We start from the raw sequence: 21,797 nt of genomic DNA on the forward strand, positions 1-21,797 counted from the left end.
GACTGCTGACGACGGTCGGACTCTCTCGCACGCGAGCACAGTGGTCTGGAGTGGGGCCAAAATTCAATTTCTCAACTTCAACTTTACAATGTAATTTTTTTTGTATCAATTGACAACCCTCCAGAGCTTCTAAATCCGCATACCTTTCCTTTTTCAGATGATTCTTTGATTAGATATAATATTACGAAGGCAAAATCATGAAATTTTATGTGAATCTAATTGTTTTAATTACTCATTATAGAACATCAAAATACGTGTTTGTATTATACAGTTATATAGGTAAAGAAGTATATTTCACTTATTTATATGTGGCATAAGTATTTTTTAGTCGATGTACAAAGAGTGAAATGTTTATATCAATTTAAACTTTGAGAAGGCTTATAAAAAAATGATTAAGAGTGATTAACGTCGGACATTTCTTTTACACAATTGCTAACAAGAGCACGCAAATTTCAAGTGCAGTCTCCTACAGTCTTCAATTTTATGCAGACTTTTAGAAATGACGCTCGAGGTATTTGGGCGTCCTAGACGCTTGTAGCTGCATACCCGCTTGAGTAGCGATTTGGAAGAAGCGGACGTTATCAGATGTTTTCATTGCGTGTACATGTATAATACTTATTTATTTGTTTAGTTATATTTATTTAGTTAAAGATAATTTCAGAACTGATTCTTTTTCCTCTTTTCTTCTCTAATACAGGTGTGCTATTTACAAAAATATAAGTATTTAATTGAATTCCGTGATAAAATAATAATTTGTGCAGAAAAAATTGATATTTAATTTTCGCCACGAAATTATATTTTGATAATAATAATAGTATTTTTTATTAATAATTTACGATAAATAGTCGAACTATATAATAAAAAATGAATTTGCATTGAAAAAAAATCGATATAAGGGTGTTTTCAATTTTGGCTATAAATTTGAATCCGTCATCTTGAATTTTGCACTTTTGGTGTCACATTCGTTATCAGTGACTTCAGAAACCCTTGATCACCAAGTTTGAGAAAAATTAAAATTTTGGCCGCTAAAAGTACTGTGCCGGATGGAAAGAAGTCGGTTGAAATGTCACAGGGGCAAGAGGGGCTCTTCGCTCGCATTGGCTCCCGCCGCCTGTGTCCCCTTTCCTTACTTTGTATTGGTCGACGTTGTCGCGCCGGCCAATAGGGACATACTATTCGGACCCTAGAGTTTCTCGACCGACTTCTTTCCATCCGGGCACAGTAGGTATCCAGACCACTGTGGCACGGCCGAGTCACGGCCTACTCAGTGGCCGCTCGGAGGCAAAGTTACATTGCGCGATCTATGCATACTACTTAATAATTCCACTCATTAATCGTTTAATAATAATACTCATTTTTGTCAAGGTATAGTTAACTTTGTTGATCTCACATTCTATTTTAGTTTTCTTACTAACTGGAGGTCAACGAACGTGATATAGTCAGAAAGTTATTTTTTTTTTTTTACCTAATTAACGGTATCGTTATCAAGTTCATCGCTAAAGAATTTCTGGGCCACCTTGTTCGTGAATTTTCTGAAACCTTATATACATACATCTGTTCGAACAAGCTCCATTGATCAAATTGTGCAGTAACGATATTTCATTCACACCGTTGCACAGTTGTTCCAAAGTGACATTTTGTAGACAAAATTCAGTATCTCCGTCAATTCTGAACCGATTGTAGCGGTTACGTTTTGGTGACCACGTTCTTTCTCTTCGGTACTTTTCTTTCCCTACGTTTCTAACTTTCACTTTTCTAAGTTCCCTTGCTATTTACAACTTCCTTCCTATTCTTTGTTCAATTCGTTTCCCGAGGCTTTCGTCTGGGCCTGGTGTTCGTTGAGAACATGTGGCGACCAGGCCCGCGCGAGCCGAGCGAAGTCGTTTCTCGAGTAGCTTTCTCTTTTATCTTCATCTCAGTTTTTCTTCAGTTTTCTGTCTTTCTCTTTTTCTATTTCCTTCCTTCACCTTTTCTACCCCTGGTCAAGGGTACGGTGGGTGAAGAGAGCCAGTTGGATCTAGGTAGTTGCTGCGTGAACACCCCGACGACTACACGCGAAACCTCCAATAATATTGTCGCTTTTCTTTGAGTTAAAAATAAATAGATTGAGTGCTTGGGAAGTCAGAGTTGATTTAATTTCACCTCATTCCACCTCACGATTTTTGTCTTTTTCAGCTCATTTTGTCGGGCATTAAATTTGCTAAAATATCAAATACCTGAATTGCGACCAAAACGTATTAAAGGTAAAAAATTGTCGCAGCGGTATCGGATGGAACTCAAAAGAATCGGCAGACTCTCCGCTTTAAAACGAGCTTAAGATATTGCGGTCATCCCTCGCGGAGATATAGCGAGTTGTAGCAAACATGGAATTTGTGCAATTTTTAAGCATATTTTCGAAAGGACATCGTACACCGAAATTTGTACCCAATCGAAAAAGTCATTGATGCTTCTTAAAGAGGAAAGACTGATCTTTCTATTGTTTTTTTTTTCATTAACGTTCTACGATGATTCCTTCGCTTGCTAGAAGCAACCAAAATAACAAAAACCAGTTTTTGCTTCAAAGTTGAAAAAAAGGCCAAAAAATCGCACCAGAAATTTATTACGCTCTTTTTACACAGGAAAGTAGCCGTTTTCGACTGGTCTAAATGGAATTTGTGTAAAAAATTTCATACTCCCCGTGGAACTTTCGCAAATTGAAGAAATTTTCCTAAAATTAACCAAGTGCTCTTTATATTGTTATAACTTTGCCGATAAGCAATACAGCTAAAATCTGAAGAAAAAAACAGTTGAAATTATGGATTCCACGCTTTCAAACCATATTTTCAAAATATCAATACGACTATTTTTGCCGGAGTTATGACCATGTGAACTTGCCACTATTTTTCGGATTCCCAGAGGTGATCCTTTAATTAGTGTGAGGATTGTACTTAGATAAGCAAAATCTTTACAAATTAGCCTCAAAGATGGTTCTACTATAGCTCTCTCAAAATTTGTCAGTAAAAAAAAACAGAAAAAAAAAACAATTCAGGTATTTGATATTTTAGCAAATTTAATGCCCGACAAAACGAGCAAAAAAAGACAAAAAAAACGGTTGAGAATTGACGGAGATACGGAATTTTGTCCACAAAAAGTCACTGTGGAACCACTGTGCGTCGATAAAATATTTCCGTCGCTCGATTACGCAAAATATCACATTTCATTCCACTCCTTTTAATACATTGCTTGGTCCATAAATAGCGATACTCGGGACGATTCGAGAATTACAACAGTATCACTAGGACCTAATAAATCTCTCGAGTACTTCGAAACCACGTTAATGCTACTAAAAGAATTTATTACCGAAAATACTATTTTTATAGCGGCGTAAAGCAACAAACGTGTCTCTTCGCGACGACTGGATTAAGCCCTACCCTAGTAGTTAGCCAAATAATAAGTCAAACATCTCCTTCCGACTAACGAATGGAATTTCGTGGAGGCGTTTGTCCCTGTTTCCTCTCTTCCTTCTATTAATCATCGCCTTTAACGAGTTAACACTAAAATGCTACGAACCGGTTTTATAGACGCCGCTTCCACTCAAGGTTCGTGGAGGCATTAGGAAGAAGAATTATGACAAATTAATCGCGTGCCTCCCGTTTCACGGAAAACGATTGTCAGACGATTACTTATTATCGCCTGATAACAAGGTCCCAGATGGATTCGCGAATCGATCGACCTATTTAGTGTTTTTCATGAAAAGTTTCATTGCCAGTACTCATGGCTGTTTAAGATACTTTAGGATTCCAGCGGCCGTAGCCGTGATGGAAAACACCGGTTCTTAGGTCACCGAAGTTAAGCATCACGGGGCGGTGTACCGGGGAAAGATGGGTGGCACCTTTTTTCTCCCGGTGCGCTGCTGCTGCTGGGGCCCGAAGGAGAGGGGAGGGAACAAAAAAATGGGACTATAGTTCGCTGGGCAATAGAAGCAAAAATAAGCTTCAAACGCCCACCATTCTGCTTAAAACACAGTAAAACAATAAAAACAAAAACAAACAATATTTTAAGATTTGGGGAATTTAATGCCTCGTGCAATTTAAAAAAAGTGACGTTCTACGGGAAAAATATATGTACATTTTAATGTACGATTTATATACAGTAGGTATTTTCGTGTGTTAGGTACATGCTGCACAGTGTATGTCTTCTAACTGACAGGTATATAAAAACATAGAAAGGGATAAGTGTAAAACAAAAACGAACGAAAAAGAAAAGTTACCGTTAAGATTCGATCGCTACACTAATTCTACACAGTACATTCTGATTTTTAATTTCCGTAAAATCTCTGAATGAAGAAATTTATAAATATAGTGTATAGAGAATAAAAATAAAGTGGCAAAGCTGCTTGTGGAAAAATTGAACGGGGAATTAAAATAGAAAAAAAAATTATATAAAGACTGAACACTTTTATATAAATATCTTTCACCGAAAAATGATGCGTATCTCTTTGCAAAAATCGACGCAGCGGATTTAGAAACTTGCATCGAATTAGACGCGAAGGAAGTTCTCATAGAATTGGCTAAGAAATCCGAGAAATTGTTGTTGACTATTATTATTATTATTTCACGGGTATCGTGCCCTTTAGTGTACAGCGATAAGAACTAAAAAAGGAAGGATTACATATAAACTATAACTAACACTTAAACTCTAATTTAAACTAATAATAAAAAGAAAATAAATAAAAACAAAGATAAAATTAAAATTAACAAGGAGTAACGTACGACCAGATGGAAAGGGAAAATACTTCTTTAGCGGCCATGCATGACAGAATTTCTACGCAACAGGCCGCGTAGGCGATTTTTTAACGGAGCTAGTGTACCGCAGAAAAAATCAACCCGATTGTATTCAAAGGGGTCGCAAAGCAAAAACGTTAGCGTACGCACACGCGACAGAGAGAGAGGGGGAGGGGGGGGGGGAGCGAGGCGGCTAGTGATGTGATCTGAAGCACAGCACTTCGAAGTGCTTCGAATCTATGTATATAAGTATATGACGAAAACTTCGAACCACTTCGTATATGACTCGAAGCTTAAAACTCTTGAAAGTCTTGATAAGTCTTGAATCTTGATAGGTCGGGAAAGTCTTGAAAGTCTTGGAGGTCTTGGAAGTCTTGAAAGTCTTGAGAATGAACATCTGGTTGACAAAAACTAGCCTGGTTGAGCGGCCAACGGGTCTCGCTAGGGTCGCGGTTTATGACTGTACTAGTTTTTTAGCCTGTCTTCGCCCGGCATTACTGTCCTATATAATAAGACGCCTAAGATAACCACAATTTTGTTGGAAACCCCCCTAGAAACAATTTTCGCTGCGAAATACGAAATTTTACAACTTTTGGGTACCAGAAGGGTATCTGTCTAATTGGTCTCCTGAAGGGCCTTTCGAGGGGCCTAAGCCACAATTTTTGTCGGAAGTCCCCCTAGAAACAATTTTTGCTGCGAAATACGAAATTTTACAACTTTTGGGTACCAGAAGGGTACCTGTCTAATTGGTCTCCTGAAGGGCATTTCGAGGGGCCTAAGTCACAATTTTTGTTGGAAGTCCCCCTAGAAACAATTTTCGCTACGAAATACGAAATTTTACAACTTTTGGGTACCAGAAGGGTACCTGTCTAATTAGTGTCCTGAACGGAATTTCGAGGGGCCTAAGTCACAATTTTTGTTGGAAATCCCCCTAGAAACAATTTTCGCTGCGAAATTCGAAATTTTACAACTTTTGAGTACCAGAAGGGTACCTGTCTAATTAGTGTCCTGAAGGGAATTTCGAGGGGCCTAAGTCACAATTTTTGTTGGAAGTCCCCCTAGAAACAATTTTCGCTGCAAAATACGAAATTTCACAAATTTTGGGTACCAGAAGGGTACCTGTCTAATTAGTGTTCTGAACGGAATTTCGAGGGGCCTAAGTCACAATTTTTGTTGGAAATCCCCCTAGAAACAATTTTCGCTGCGAAATTCGAAATTTTACAACTTTTGGGTACCAGAAGGGTACCTGTCTAATTAGTGTCCTGAACGGAATTTCGAGGGGCCCAAGTCACAGTTTTTGTTGGAAGTCCCCCTAGAAACAATTTTCGCTGCGAAATTCGAAATTTTACAACTTTTGGGTACCAGAAGGGTACCTGTCTAATTGGTCTCCTGAAGGGCATTTCGAGGGGCCTAAGTCACAATTTTTGTTGGAAGTCCCCCTAGAAACAATTTTCGCTGCGAAATTCGAAATTTTACAACTTTTGGGTACCAGAAGGGTACCTGTCTAATTGGTCTCCTGAAGGGCATTTCGAGGGGCCTAAGTCACGTACATGCCCAGAATCACTGCCCGGCGACATTTGAGACCCCCCCCCCCCCCAAGAAATGAAGATCTCGGATATCTCAATATTATTACAACTAATGTGTGACAAAGCCCCCGAATCCAAGAAATTTGTGGAGCATATTCACTCTTACAACACCGCTTTTTCGTTTGCCTCCATGAGAGCCCAAATAAAGGGCACATTTCGACTTTGCGTTGAGCGTGCGGTTGTATCTCATCCACTCCTGGAATCCATCGGTCGAGAGTGATAAAACTCGTGAGCGAGCGAAAGAGGTCGAAAGAGTCGACATGAAGTTACCGTCAGCTACGAAAGAGAGAACGCATAAAGGTCTGCGCACACATATCCGTTCCGTGTCAATTGCGTATCCGTCGGGCCAGTGGTAAGAAGAAGAGACCCTCTACGCCCCTCTTCTTCTTACCACTGGCACGACGGATACGGAACTAACACGGAACGGGTATGTGTGCGCAGAACTTAATACTTTGTCTCGCTTCGTCTTTCAGCTTGAGCTCGAGCTCGACCCGCGTGCGGGCCTACGTACAATGCAGTAGCGGCTACAACATTGCGCATAATACCTGTTTTAGGCTACAGGGACTACGCATTATCGAATTTTCCAGGTTTTGGATTTTTTACGGCACCTTTGGGTGCCTTGGGCCTACTTCATGCCGAATATGAACCTTGTAGGTCATCGGGAAGTGCGAAACAGAGCCTGTGGAAAGATTTTGCTAACAAACGAACATCCACCTTAAGCGTCTTATTATATAGGATTGTCTCGCGTGTCGGCAGTGGACGTACATACGGGTCCGAAACCTACCAAGGCTTTGAAGCAAAAGTTTCAAAACTTCCAAGACGTTCAAGACTGTCAAGACCTATCAAGACTCATGTTTTATCAAGACTTTCAAGAGTTTTAAGGTTCGAGTCATGTTCTAAGTGCTTTGAATTAATCGCCTGATATACAACATATCTGCCACCACTAGAGGCGGCTCGTCGTAGGCGCGATGAGCAAGGGAGATTGTTAGATACCTACTTCGCGACTTTCCCTTTTCCTACGCATCTGGACATCGTCACCCTCTAAGGTTCTTAGTCCTTTTTGAGCGAACGTGACTCTACCGAAAACAAGCGGATTAGGCCATGGGTCCTTAGGCCCCCCTTCAAAAGTGAAAGCTAACGTCTCAGTCACAACCGAACTTTCTTTAAACACCTCTTCCTCCCTTACTCAATGACCAATCCTAGCTCCATTTCCACACCCTCGCAATAGTATCTACCAATAGGATTCTCCGATTTGTCCACGTTCTTTTCCTCCGTACGTCTGTAGTCAGATCTCGCTTGTACATCGCACCAGCAACAAGGTCAAACTAGCTTGTAATAAAGGACATTTTTTCATACAAGTGATTTGTATCTGCATTCTCCCGGGTTCACGACAAGATATACACTCGGCTCAAAAATATCGTTGCAATGCAACTAACAGACGGGGAGGGTACCCGCTCCTATGCGCGCCGCACAGTGGTCCCGAATCATGGATAGGTGAAATAAATTCATATCACTTTTATTTACACGGTATTCGTTATATATAGAACGGTTTTAGGGACTTTTTGAGCCATAGAATCTGATTCTGGTGTTATTATTTTCGAGGATAACGAACTACCACTTTTAAAGAACTTTCATACTCTCAGTCGAATTTCCAGTATGTGAAACTAGAGATGGCCATTACTATTTACCTTTTTACACTTTTTTTAAATATTTCTGCAGCATAAATACTTTTTAGGTTGCATAGCAAAATACTAGAATGAATTTTAACGTGACAATTAATCGCGTTATAACTCGCGTTGAGACAGTTTGCTAAAAAAAATTCTTATGCAACCATTAGAAGTAGGTTCTAACAAATACTGTTCTACAAAATTCATCGTGGCGACAAGTGAATACATGAATAACGTTTTATAAGCGTAATTAAACTGAAAACGCGATAAAATACAGATTCACGAAAGGGTAATTTTTAATGGATTTTAATATGTGTATCCTTTTCATATTACATGTACTTATTAGGTGAAAAGACACTTTATAACCCTACGTAGTCACATTTAAGTAAATTCTTATCCATAGGAAAATATAGTGAGGCAAAGTACGCCAATTTCAGAGGAAATGTGATTGTTCCGAAACAGTCATTTTTCCCCATCTTCAAACCTTTCCCAAACACTTTTGGGTGACATGTGGCAACCCTGACCCATGTCAAAACTTAGTCCGCGGATGAGGGAACACATGGCTAAAACGTCAAGGATTTCCAAAGAAGTTGAAAAATTGAATTTACTTCACCTTCCTACGATTCCGGACTACTGTGCGCCGGCCGGCTAGAAGCGGAATGCAAGGCGGTCACGGGTGACCGCAATTCGATCGGATTTCATTACTTTGCAATATTAGTATTTATTAACTTGTTATAAGTTCAGTCTAACATTAAGTTTATGAAACCGAGGGACGTAGTTACTGAAAGTAAATAAATAAACAATTCCATTTGCAATGTAATGTTTTCAGTACACTTCATTGAAATAGTAATTTTTAACTAATTTGTCTATGGTTACCAAATCCATGCGTTTTATGAGATTCTAATTTTAGCTTCAATTTTCATGTCTACCGATTTCGGCGCTTGATGAGGGCATCACTGATTTTAGTATCAAGTTTCGTGAATGCAGCTTCATGGAACTGTAATTCTCATAAAGCCCATTCTGGCGGGTAAAGCGTCTACTAGGACCTATCCAAAACTACTTATACTCTTCATTACTCATTAGTATCACTACTGGAAGAAAATAGCTATTTTAGATAATACCCAGGCGAAAATTTAATATAAAAGCTTATGCTGAGAAATGTATGAATAAAATTTTGTTATAGGTCAAAAGATCCCGTATCCGCTGTCGACTGTCAAGTACTCCTCGCCCAACGATGAAACCCAATGTGGGCAGTTAAAATTTCCTACCCAACAAGCGACGTATGAGTGTGTTTCTTTCTCACATGTGTTTACGAGGATTTCGTAATGAACCGCACCTGGTCTCGTTTAGGAAACGAAAAATAGAATTAAAAGCTTTGTTTTTACTCACCTAGCATGCGAATTACGTTCCTCTGGGCGGCGTTCTTCCCTCTACCACTGTCACAGTGATTCAACCCAGCTGGCATATGGTTGCTTTTAACGGTGGCGGTCATCAGCCGGGATCGCCTCAGTTTGATCGCGATTAGAACGTACAGGACCGTGATGAGCGTCATAGGAACAACGAAGAACAGCATGGTCGATATCTCAAAGGCGTGCTCGATCAGGACCCACTTCATCGAGCACCTCGCGCTATCCACGATCGCCGAGCCATTATTGTTGTACTCGTAAACGACACCGAACTGAATCGCCTGTGGTACAGCCAGACAAAGCGCCGACAGCCAAATCACGATGACAAATTTCACGGCACGGGACAATTTCGACATCGTGTGGGAGATGAAAGGATGACATATCGCGACGTACCTGAAAGAACAAAATTCGTGTCTCCTGGGAAATCTTTTCTAGCGGTTATTATCGAAATTTCGAAAATCACGCAGCAGACTTGGGTAGAAATTATTGTAATACAAAATAAGAAATATTATTTGACAAATAATTTTGTAAAAATTATTTGCACTATCACAAATACCGCGTTATTTGTTCACAATATTAGACTATTGGTTTAGGCAAATTCAAAATACAGGTTTTTAAACTTAATATCACCTGTTTTTTTTTATTTGAAACAGTTGACGAAAATAACGAATTATTTATAAAAGAAGATAACCTTTTCTAAATTATTTGTAAAATAGAAAATAATATTTGATTAATAATTTTAAAATCAAATATTATTATTTGTCTGTTTCCAGATATAAGATAATATATGTATTAATTGAATAATCATTTGTAAAATATAGCAATTTAGTTGAATGATGTCGAAGTCTCTTATACAGGTATCTAATCGTCGTATAACAAGGTAGTTCAAAATCGCGTTGTTGATAGGGGTAAACAGTGTAGTTGCTGGCTACCCCTATCAAGTGATTAGCTCTTTTTTAATATTAAGAAATAATGTACACACGGCTCAAACGATTCTGGCCGATCGAGATTCGATTGTGGGATAGTTTACCATGGTTGGCCATTTTTCGTCGCTAACATTCTACAGTATTTCACGAACATGGTTTAGGGCACTGCCAAACCACAGGTTCCCGTTTACAATACTTTTATTTCGTGAGGAAACATCAATGTGACACCTATTTTCCGCCATATATATATAGGGTAAACGATACAGTTATTGACCAGGGTACAATAGTTGACCACTTCAAATTTCTGCCGCCATAGTTTAATGAACATGCGCGCTTCCGCATTAATGATGCACTTTGATCAGAAAAGACAGTTCTACCCTTCGTTTCAACCAAGAATCGATGATTTCAGTACAAGCATTCCGCCGTGAGATCGTCGGAAAGGAAAACGTGTAATTTCAACTCTCAAAGAAGGTAAAAACTGTAAGATGGGTTGCTGACGTTCAGCGGCACTCTTGGCCAGCAGAACGTATTGAATCGAAATGGGGTGAAATGCAACGAGTCATTGAGACGTCGACAGCTAAATTTCTTTTTGAAAAGTATTGTAATTTTTAGATATTTTACTTTATATAATATGGATTAGGGTTTACAATACGGACGTGACTTTTCACGTTTTTCGTGAACTGCCGTTCGTAAAGTGTACAACTCATCGTTTCTAAATTAGCCTGTTATAAAAGGAAAAACATTTAACTTATTGCTGAAGTTCTCAGTATGATATATGTTTATTATATACAATTATTACCCCTATGTACTCCTTTCTTTAAAAAAATATTGTCAAATAATAATTCTATACGTGGTGTATGTCAATATTTTTTAAACCTGTATCAGTGGCTCTGCAAATATGTTGAGGAAGTTAAAAAACAATCAGGAAATAGCAAAACAAATTTCTGTACACATCCAGTTTCTCGCTACACATCGTACATCTCAGTAAAGCTGCATGCTAGCTTTAATGGGCCTCAGACTCCCCACTCACGAACACTCCCCACCACGGCACTGTTGCTCATGAAGGCGTGGTTTAGCGCTTACGACGCTCTTTCCCCACCGCTCTCGAAAATTTTCGCCCGGCGGGCATTCTGCCGTTCAGGACTGGCTTAGAGTATATAAAAATACACGCGCTCGGGTATCAAAACAAAAGGATGCGCGACGTATTGGCTACAAGAAAAAATGGGCCATAGGGGGAGATATTACTATACTGAATCCATCCCAAGAAAAACCCTAACGTCCATACCGTTTTGTGAGCGATCTGCGCTGCCCCCCACTACTGCTTACGGGCCCGACGCAGGCGATTGTTCGTAGCGCTTTACCTGCCGGGTTCCCTACTTCTCCAAGGGCGGGACGTGACCGGTGTCAATGTCAACACTGCAGGTTGCGGAACGGCTGACAGAGAGGTAACAGGTGGTAAGACGGAGAAAATCGTAGGCGGTTAAGTGGGGAGTCGGACCAATCAGCGCCTCTTCAGAATCGTCCCTGCGCGAACGAGGTTTTTCTTAGGATGGAACAACTATATGAAGAGGTGGAAACTTCGCGTCTGCAAGGAACGCAGGTCCGATTGGTCCTATAGTTGTTCCATCCTAAGAAAAACCTCGTTCGCGCAGGGATGATTCTGAAGAGGCGCTGATTGGTCCGACTCCCCGCTTAACCGCCTACGTTTTTCTCCGTCTTACCACCTGTTACCTCTCTGTCAGCCGTTCCGCAACTTGCAGTGTTGACATTGACATCGGTTACGTCCCGCCCTTGGAGAAGCAAGGAACCCGGCAGGTAAAGCGCTACGAACAATCGCCTGCGTCGGGCCCGTAAGCAGTAGTGGGGGGCAGGGCAGATCGCTCACAAAACGGTGTGGACGTTAGGGTTTTTCTTAGGATGGATACAGTATAGTATAATGACATCCCTATTGGGAAATACTGTGAGAGCGCCATCTACTAAAGTAAGCTCAGTAATCGGGTCAATCGCATTACAGGACTGGTGTCACACAAGTATTGAAACAGTGCAATAATGTTTTTGTCATTAAATAGTCTGTTAAATTTTACAAAATCGATCATCAAACAGTCGAAATTCCCAATATTGCCAATTACATGTGACAGCTAACCCGATTAGACTGCTTTAATTTTCGCCACCAGATTGCGTAGCGGAAATAAGAAAATTCCAATAGCCAACCTTTTCTTGCACCCAATCGTCGCGCGTCCTTCTGTTTTGATATTCGGAAGGGACCCCGCGCGCGCAAACTACCTGTTTCCGGGTCCCTACGCCAAGTGCGTTGGCTCTCGTCGCGAGTAATTGCGTGTTATTTTTTAATACAATAGCCTGTAGATGAGATTGTATAGATTAAAATGTACTTTTACATTAATAATTAGCAGTGGATTGCTGATGTCGAGGACAGCACCCATTTACAGGAAACCAGATGTTTTACTATGTACCAGCATTGGAGTAAAAATACTTAAGGGATTTTTAAATTTTCATTACAGGCACAGAAAAAAAAGTGGAAAAAGCGACCTTCGTTATTTTCTTCCGACCAATTGCGATTTTTTTCAAAACGACGAAACACGCCACCTACTTAGGAAGCTAATTCTTCTAGCTTCTAAAAAAAAACTCACGTCGTTTGAACCAATTTTAAAAATGTTATTCTGTTTTGAAGGGTGTACGAAGACTTTTGTAACCTACTGACTGAAAGAACTGTACAGCAGGCTTGCAGAAACGGCTGAATTGGGACTGACCGGGCCAGAGCGGGCCTCCTACATAGTTGTCAGTGAAATTAGGGACACCCCACGGATACGGAACAGACACGGAACGGGTATGTGTGCGCAGACCTTAACCCGGTTACAGGTACATTCTCACTATCCGTCTATACTGTATCCATCCTAAGAAAAAACGACGCCCCTACCGTTTTGCGACCGATCTGCGCAGCCCCCACCACCGCCTACGGGCCCGACGCAGGCGATTGCTCATAGCGCTTTACCTGCCGGTTTCCCTGCCCCTCCAAGGGCGGGACGTGACCGATGTCAATGTCAACACTGCAGGAGTGCAGTGTATCTACCCGGTAGTTTTTTGGTTCCGAACAGATATAATATCAGTTAAGGACGTGTTCTAAATAGTCTATTTAGAATGCCATTTATTACGTCTTTTTTAGGATTTATATTCAAAGGAACGATAAGATTTTTTGTTCAAGTTTTTTGCTGACACATTTATTGATATTAAAAGTATGTAAATTATTGGATTCTTAAACATTTGGATTCTTCCATGTATATATACTATACCACCTTGTTTTAGTTTTTTTTATATGTTCTTCGTACTCACAAATCCACTTGTGTGTGTGTGCGCGCGCGCGCGCGCGTGCGTGCATATGTGGGTATATGGATGTTAAATAAACCAAAGATCCGAAAGATTCGGAATCAGCGACTTCGAACAGTTGACAGAGAGGTAACAGGCGGAAAGACGGAGACAAACGTAGGCGGTTAAGTGGGGAGTATGACCAATCAGCGCCTCCTCGGTACCATCCCTGCGCGGACACGTTTTTTCTTAGGATGGATTCAGTATAGACGGCAGCAGGCTACCGTCCGTCGAACCGTATGTTGACATTCACATTGTGCCGTCCGACGACCGTTTACCGTCACTATGTAAGACCCATTCAAGAATGTTTTGACGGACGGTAGCCTGCCGCTGGCTAGACGGATAGTGTGAATCTAATTTACTTCGGTTCTTTCTAGAATTTAAGAACCGTTCTCTCGCGGTTAGTATGGGTTACAGAAACCTTCCTTGGTTAACCGGGTAAGGGTTAGGGTTACGCGGCTGTTCGGATCCCTGGGTCAAGGGTCCAGGGGCACCTTTTCCCGTTATCCGATCGGGCTCAAACTTTACACAGATTTTTTTTTATTATTTGGAAGTATTCGCACGGGTGCCGCGAAGAGAATTCAATAGTGAAAAATACGAGCCACCCTAGTGTTTATCCTATATTATACACTATCTTGTAGTAAATTTGTGAAACCCCAAAAGCTGAGGTCTTAGTTTATTTTCATAAAAAATAAGAGTTATCGTTAACTTTAATTTAGGTCTTGTCCGAAACTACACATTTTGTAAAGATGCTCGAATTTGTTTTGAATCGATTGGAACCTCCGTTCTAGAGTTATCAAAATAAAGAAACTTTTTTTAAAAAGCCTATTTAATGATCCCACTGTAGCGTCATATATAATGCATATTTTAGACTAAACGAACGAGTTCTTTTTTAAAGCTTATGATGTTAATAAACTTCATGCCAAAGAACACGTCGCAGAATCAATTTGTTTCTTTGTAATTAATTCAAGCAGTAATGTTTCATTTTAGACAGGAACGACTAGCTAGTATCCTTAATATATTGGGTGATTTTGTCGAATTTCATTATACAGAAATTTCTGTCCATAAGCCTGCCTGACACTACTGCCTATTAGCCTGATCCATATCCTCATCAATTCTGGAAATTCACGGAGTCACGTTGAGATGCTCGCCGCTTATCACTGACATTCGTTTCTTCTCACTAGCACTCATTATCTCTCATTCCCGGATGCTTTACCTACGAATTGTGGCACCATCTGCTTATAGGCCATCGGGGGACCCAAAGGGCGGGCTTATAGAAATATTCTTAGTATTATAGCTGTATTCTTTTTTCTCCATACTGTGAAGTGTATTTTGGACCCAAATATTTCGAATTCACTAACACCAACAAATTCGAAATATTTCTTTCCTGAACTCTGTATTCTTTTTTCTTCATACTGTGAGGTGTATTTTGGACCCAAATATTTCGAATTCACTAACACCAACAAATTCGAAATATTTCTTTTCTGAACTCTGTATTATTTTTTTTCCATACTGTGAAGCGTATTTTGGGCCCAAATATTTCGAATTCACTAACACCAACAAATTCGAAATATTTCTTTCCTGAACTCTGTATTCTTTTTTCTTCATACTGTGAGGTGTATTTTGGACCCAAATATTTCGAATTCACTAACACCAACAAATTCGAAATATTTCTTTTCTGAACTCTGTATTATTTTTTTTCCATACTGTGAAGCGTATTTTGGGCCCAAATATTTCGAATTCACTAACACCAACAAATTCGAAATATTTCTTTTCTGAACTCTGTATTCTTTTTTCTTCATACTGTGAAGTGTATTTTGCACCCAAATATTTCGAATTCACTAACACCAACAAATTCGAAATATTTCTTTTCTGAACTCTGTATTATTTTTTTTCCATACTGTGAAGCGTATTTTGGGCCCAAATATTTCGAATTCACTAACACCAACAAATTCGAAATATTTCTTTTCTGAACTCTGTATTCTTTTTTCTTCATACTGTGAAGTGTATTTTGGACCCAAATATTTCGAATTCACTAACACCAATAAATTCGAAATATTTGGGTCCAAAATACACTTCACAGTATGGAGAAAAAAGAATACAAAGTTCAGGAAAGAAAATTTTGCGACCAATGATGAAATGCTGCGAGGGGTTCTGTATTTGTCTGGGGCTGTATGAGTGCAGCTGGAGTGGAATCTCTACACTTCATCGATGGTATTATGAATCATAGAGTTTATATTGACATTCTCAACAAACACATCCATGCTAGTGCAAATAAAATAGAACTTAATGACAATTTTATATTTACACATGTCAATGATCTAAGAAAATCTGCATATAATACTAGGCAGAAGGTTTTATATAAAACACCAAAATATTTGAAAACGCCACCGTAATCATCACATATCAATCCCATAGAGCATCTATGGGATTATCTGGACAAAAAATACGTAATCATAATATTACATCTAAAGAAAGTTTGAAAGCCACTCTGCTGGAAGAGTAGAGTAAAATATAGCCTGTTATAACATCGAACTCACAAGGGGAGGACACCATGTGGTAGACACCGATTTTGATGAGCCTTGGCACTATGGATCTGTGTCAAAAATAAGTAAATACGTGTCCAAGCGTTTCTGCCAATGGGCCTTAATAATAGAGATATTTACATGGAAATTATTAAAAATTTCATAATGGCCGTGGGGTTTTAGTGGGTAAAAATCCCACACTACCCTAGCGCCCCCGGGGGATTCCCCTCTGAAGGAGTTGGAGTGCATTTTTAAGATTTCCTGAAGTTAAAAAAAATTATAAAAAAATATAATTTATAAAAAAAGATTATAAAGTTTTTTTTTAACGTGGAGACATCTTCAAAAGGCACCCATACGCCTCCACAAGGGAATCTCCCGCGGGCGCTAGGGTAGTGTGGGATTTTTACCCACTAAAACCCCACGGCCACTACGAAATTTTTAATAATTTCCATGTAAATATCTCTATTATTAAGGCCCATTGGCAGAAACGCTTGGACACGTATTTACTTATTTTCGACACAGATCCATCATGCCAAGACTCATAAAAATCGGTGTCTACCACATGGTGTCCTCCCCTTGTTAGTAAATTCCATACCAAGTAGCCTCGAAACTATTATAAAATCAAACGGCAATCCCACAAATTATTAAAACATTCAATATTTAGTTTATTTGCATAGTTTATTCAACTGTACGAATAATTTTTGCGCGTCCATTTCTACACATTTATCTGTTTTTGTTAATAGCTTTGTAAATGTTAAAGGGAATAAAATTTTGTTCATACAAAAATCTATTCTACAAACATCGAAGAATATTTATTAACTATTGTTTTCCGTTAACATTTATTACTAACATGGATATACAAAGTTTTACTTTAAATTAGTCGCTGTACGAATACTTTTTACACTGACTGTAGGTTTAACGGAAAATGGGGCGGACGGGAGCGGGGCTGAGCAGCCCGTATGTTACCACCGTTGGAGTAGTAGGCATAAAAATATTTGTCAATTGTCCCGAAAGGCACCATTGTCCGATCGGCACGAAATTTGAGGGGGGTTAAATATCAGATTTTATCTTAGGGTATTTATTAGTTTCCGAGATATTAATAAAAAATTATTGTTAATTATTTTTTTACAAATTTTTTTAACTACACACACGTACCTGCGGACTATCCAGCCCCCCCCCCCATCTGTTGTGAGGTTATTTTTATTATAGAATAGAGTTGTATATGCATTAGTGATATTTAGGTTTAGTACTAGGTTTAAGTTGGTATGACTGAGCGGGACAAATGGATGCGGAAGGCAGAAGAACTGTAGTTCGTTCTGTAGAGTGTATTGAATTTATCATTCTTTATATATAATTATATTCATTATATCTATTCAATAAGTGAGTGTTGCATTATTGAAACAACCCAACCACCACATTTCAGCCACATCTGTCTCCAGACCAACACGGGTGTACTTCATTCCCAAACGTTAGAAATACGATATGTAATGTTGAAAATATTTTTGCGTGTGTCTCGGAAACGAAGGCCGAGTGGCGGTAACATGTGTGGGGAAAAGTTGTTCAGAATGATGACCCTTACAACATATTTCAGGGTCATCAAAATTCTTGAGGTGTACCCTTTTCAATATAATTACTCTAACTTTAGAAAAAATTATAGAAAGCGAAAATTTATAGAAAACTTTCAGTTGTCACTCAGTTCTTTTTCAGTATGCAACAAGCTTGTATTAAACAATTACGTTTCGAACACCGTGAAAGGCTCACATGTCTCGTTAGTTTCAGTATGATGTAGAAAAAGATGACATAAAGAAGAGTTCTAAAAGTGAGATTTATAGTCGAATTAAGGAAAGAAGGCACCTTGGGACCGGGGCCAGAATTTGCGACGTTGCCGCTACTCCAGGCTCGCGATTGGTGCTTCCCCTACGCCTTGGCCAATGACCTTCGACTACTTAGCTGTGGACCTAGAGTAATCGTTGTCCCTGTCGGGTGCATATTGATATCCTCTTCCAGAGGGCGAACCCAACGTCCTTCCCATAAAGATTTGACAGAGTGTCGAATCTTATTGGCTATTGCGGCACGTGCCATGCAAAATGTATGGCGGACAAGTCGAGGAATACAGGCTCATAGGATTCTTATTCTATTTAGCGTCATTCCACGGCAAATCGATCACTTTTTGCACTGGATGTCAGGGATTTTATTCAAATTAAAATATTATATAGGAAGGGATTTCAGTCATCACTTTGCTGGTTTTGAATTTGTTCAATTTTTGCCTATTTTCATGAAACCGAGCTGTACTTGTGAATTTTTATCTCGGAAACTCTTTATCGCATTGAATTAATTCTTTTTTCATTTTAATCTAGAAACTGCGGGCTATTCTAATACTCTTTTTTATATTGCAAAATTAATTTTGTAAATTTTAAAATTATAACCAAAGTTTTATTTTGCAAATTTCACGTACGAAATATTCTGCTTTCGAGAATGGAATTTTGAAAATTAACGTCAGCATGAGCTATTATTAACCGATGAAGAATTTCATTAACTCTATGTTTTGTAACCAAGTTCAAAACCTGTTAAACAATGACTCAAACTTTTCCATAATTTCACGTGATTCACAAAATACATATTGCATTTTGATCAAAGTCTCTAAAAATGTGATCGATTTGGCGTGGAGTGACCTGTAGATGAAGGAATCTGTTTTATCGAGCGAGTGAGAGAGACACAGTTGCACTTGAAGATAGAAAGAGACGTCCGATCTGCTACACAACGTGGCAACGTCGCACGAAGTACGGAGCAGGCATTGGGTCTCTCCCGAGCCACGCGCGCCGGCCTACGGGCCGCCCAGGTGCCTTCTTTCGTTAATTCGACTATAGGTTTCAACATGAGCAAACAAACTACCTCTAACCCTTTTCTTAATGTGCTAAACCGACCATAAAATCGCATTTAAATGAATATCTATTAAAAAAATTTACATTTCATTATACCTGTCTAATGAGAGTAATATTTACTGAGAGAATATACCGGGTGAGTCAATAAGACCTGCCATGTGAAATAACTCGTAAACATATTTATTAATTTGATCACAAATTGATTTATATGAAATATATTGTATTTGGTGGGCCTCGTCGAACAGACACATTTTAATATTTTTATATCTTATATATTTTCTGAGTTATGAACATAACCTTAAGTTTTTTAAATGGCACCGCATATTTTTGTTAAACTGTGTTGCAGTCAATAAAAATACGAATTCAGTGCCCTATAACAAAGTGACCTTGAGCTGACCTTCAATCATTTAAAAACCTCACGATCACCTTGATATCCTAGAAAATATAAGATATAAAAAAAATTAAAATGCGTCTGTTTGACGAACCGCGCCGAATACAATATATTTCATACAAAACAGTTTCTGCTAAAATCAATACCTAATTGTAACGAGTTATTTCTGATAACAGTTCTTATTGATTCACCCTCGAATAAGTACAGCTAATAGCACTTCGCTACATTGGGCCATCGCAGATGAATTAAGGTAAGTTGTGAGCGTTTCAACTATGACATCTCGAGGATAGCATAAGAGGAAAGAAAAATATTTATATTTTGAAAAATGATTGCCGCTACAAGTGCAAGTGATTATTAACAATTTAGTAACTTTCGTCGTTACCAATTCAATCCCCCTGGTCCGATGACGTAACTTTTCACGAAATAGAATGAAAAAGCGTTCTCGTGTTGGAGAACAAAGACAGACCTCTGATTCGGAAAAATAAAAGAGAGGTCATTTTATTTGTGTCAACCAGGAAGGGTTACTTCCGGCAGTTCTGGGGATCTACCCGTGACAAGGGGATGGCATGTAACCATACACTCCGAAAGCTTGATGCTTTTAGACGAGAATGTTCTGGCCTATACTTATCGAGAGGTCGGGACGTCCTTAAATCTACTTTGCAGCCAAACGGGCAGAATGATTTATTGTTCAATAATATTTGTTGATAGATCGAGAGTTGAGTACCTATTGTACGCGTAATTTCTGAAAGCTCTATGAAATTACGAAAAGTTGAGCAAATTGCATTTTAATTAAAAAGTTGAAAAAAGTTTTTTGTGTCTCTTAAAATTAGTTCTGCCTCATATTTCTGCAGTCACGTCCCTGATAAGAAATTTCATAAAAAATATACTTATACTTTCCCTCAGGGTTCATAAAATTTACTGAGGCACTTTAGTTAAACATTCCATTATACAAACGCAATTGAAATAGACAGAGACATTCGAAATGATAAATAAAGTTACTATGAAAATGTAGTGTTTTTTTACCATTATATTTGATTTACGTAAATTAGTAAAATTAAAGAAACTCAGTTCGCGGCAATCATAGCAAGGGCTTGAAAATAACAAAACATAAACATGTCTACAAAACTGCGAAGATGAATAAATTAAAAATTGTCATGAATTTTATAGGTGGATGTTTTGAATTATGTATACAGAAATATGGTAAGTTATGTATTAGCAGCTGTATTTCGCCCGGAATTTCTAGCTATAAATAAAAAATGATGGCGTAATTTATATTTTGATTATCAGCATCTTTAAGCCAAAAAGTGCTACAGGTGTTTCACTTATTTTAACTGTCAATCTATTCTAATGCTCAGAAGTAGTTGAACCTTGTATGCTTCACGTTTCTTTGTTTAAAAATATTCCGAGAAAACTTACTCATGTTTGCTGAAAGCTACTTTTCAGTAATTGACAAGCAAAGAAACAGTACCTGTACTAAAAATTTTAAAAGCTAAAAAAGAGAAATATTTCCAATTTTCAAGGTCTCATACGTTATTACAGTTATCAAATATTCAAAGTATCCGTATTTCACTGTTCAGTTTAAAGTTTACATTGAGAAAATGATGCAAAAAGAACATAATAGTTTATAAAAGAAACAAGTGAACAGTCATTAATTTTTAGTATATTGTCTAAACGAATTGGCATACTAGGAAACTGCGTCCGTGGCTAAATTTATCATTCAAAAATACACGACCTTTATCTAAAACAGGATTTTGGAAACCTAATAGTTTCCGAGATATTGGTGCAAGTACATTTTTCACTCCCGAATTTCGATGTAAAATATATAGATCGGGCTAAATATTTTTTGAAGAACTACTTTCTACAACAGTTTGCTGAAAATTAGAACGGAACACTCAAATGATGTCCCTTGTTACACACGCAATATAAAAATGTTTTGCCATTCAATAAGATGTGAATCTTATGACAGTGATGTCATAATCAATTGTGACGCTTTCAAGAGTACGGTCTTACCCCCTCTTCCGTAGTCGAGGGTTAAAAGGAAGCAGTGAAAACGCACCCGCCGTTCTGTTTGCCCATTTTAAACGCCCCACGCCCTTCGTAAGGGGAGGTTCCGGTCTAGAGCCCCCCAAAAATAGGCGATCTTTAGGAATTAATTAAAGAAAAACTGCTATATATAATGTAATGGACCTTTTTGCATTGCATTAAGGATGTCTTAGATTATAGAAATATATTTTTTGTTTTATAATTAATCATTACAGACGGCACTGGGG

The 21,797-nt window shown here is 38.6% G+C and overlaps 1 protein-coding gene and 1 long non-coding RNA gene across 5 annotated transcripts in view; one reads left to right on the top strand and one right to left on the bottom strand.

Moving 5' to 3' along the window:
- The window catches only part of LOC143371639 (pyrokinin-1 receptor), a 63,662-nt gene that overhangs the window by 34,925 nt on the left and 6,940 nt on the right, over positions 1-21,797 (bottom strand). For all 4 annotated transcript variants that reach the window (XR_013086082.1, XR_013086081.1, XM_076817054.1 and 1 more), the window contains exon 2: positions 9,406-9,815. Coding sequence is in view for 2 of the 4 variants with exons in the window: in XM_076817054.1 (XP_076673169.1) it covers positions 9,406-9,815 (410 nt within the window). In the remaining 2 variants the exon portion in view is untranslated. The remainder of the gene's footprint in view (positions 1-9,405; positions 9,816-21,797) is intronic.
- The window catches only part of LOC143371707 (uncharacterized), a 78,348-nt gene continuing 70,642 nt past the window's right edge, over positions 14,092-21,797 (top strand). Inside the window, exon 1 of the long non-coding RNA XR_013086108.1 lies at positions 14,092-14,204. This is a non-coding gene — a long non-coding RNA (uncharacterized LOC143371707). The remainder of the gene's footprint in view (positions 14,205-21,797) is intronic.

The sequence above is a fragment of the Andrena cerasifolii genome, chromosome 7 (assembly GCF_050908995.1).
Source record: "Andrena cerasifolii isolate SP2316 chromosome 7, iyAndCera1_principal, whole genome shotgun sequence".
In the NCBI taxonomy this organism is placed as follows: domain Eukaryota; kingdom Metazoa; phylum Arthropoda; class Insecta; order Hymenoptera; family Andrenidae; genus Andrena; species Andrena cerasifolii.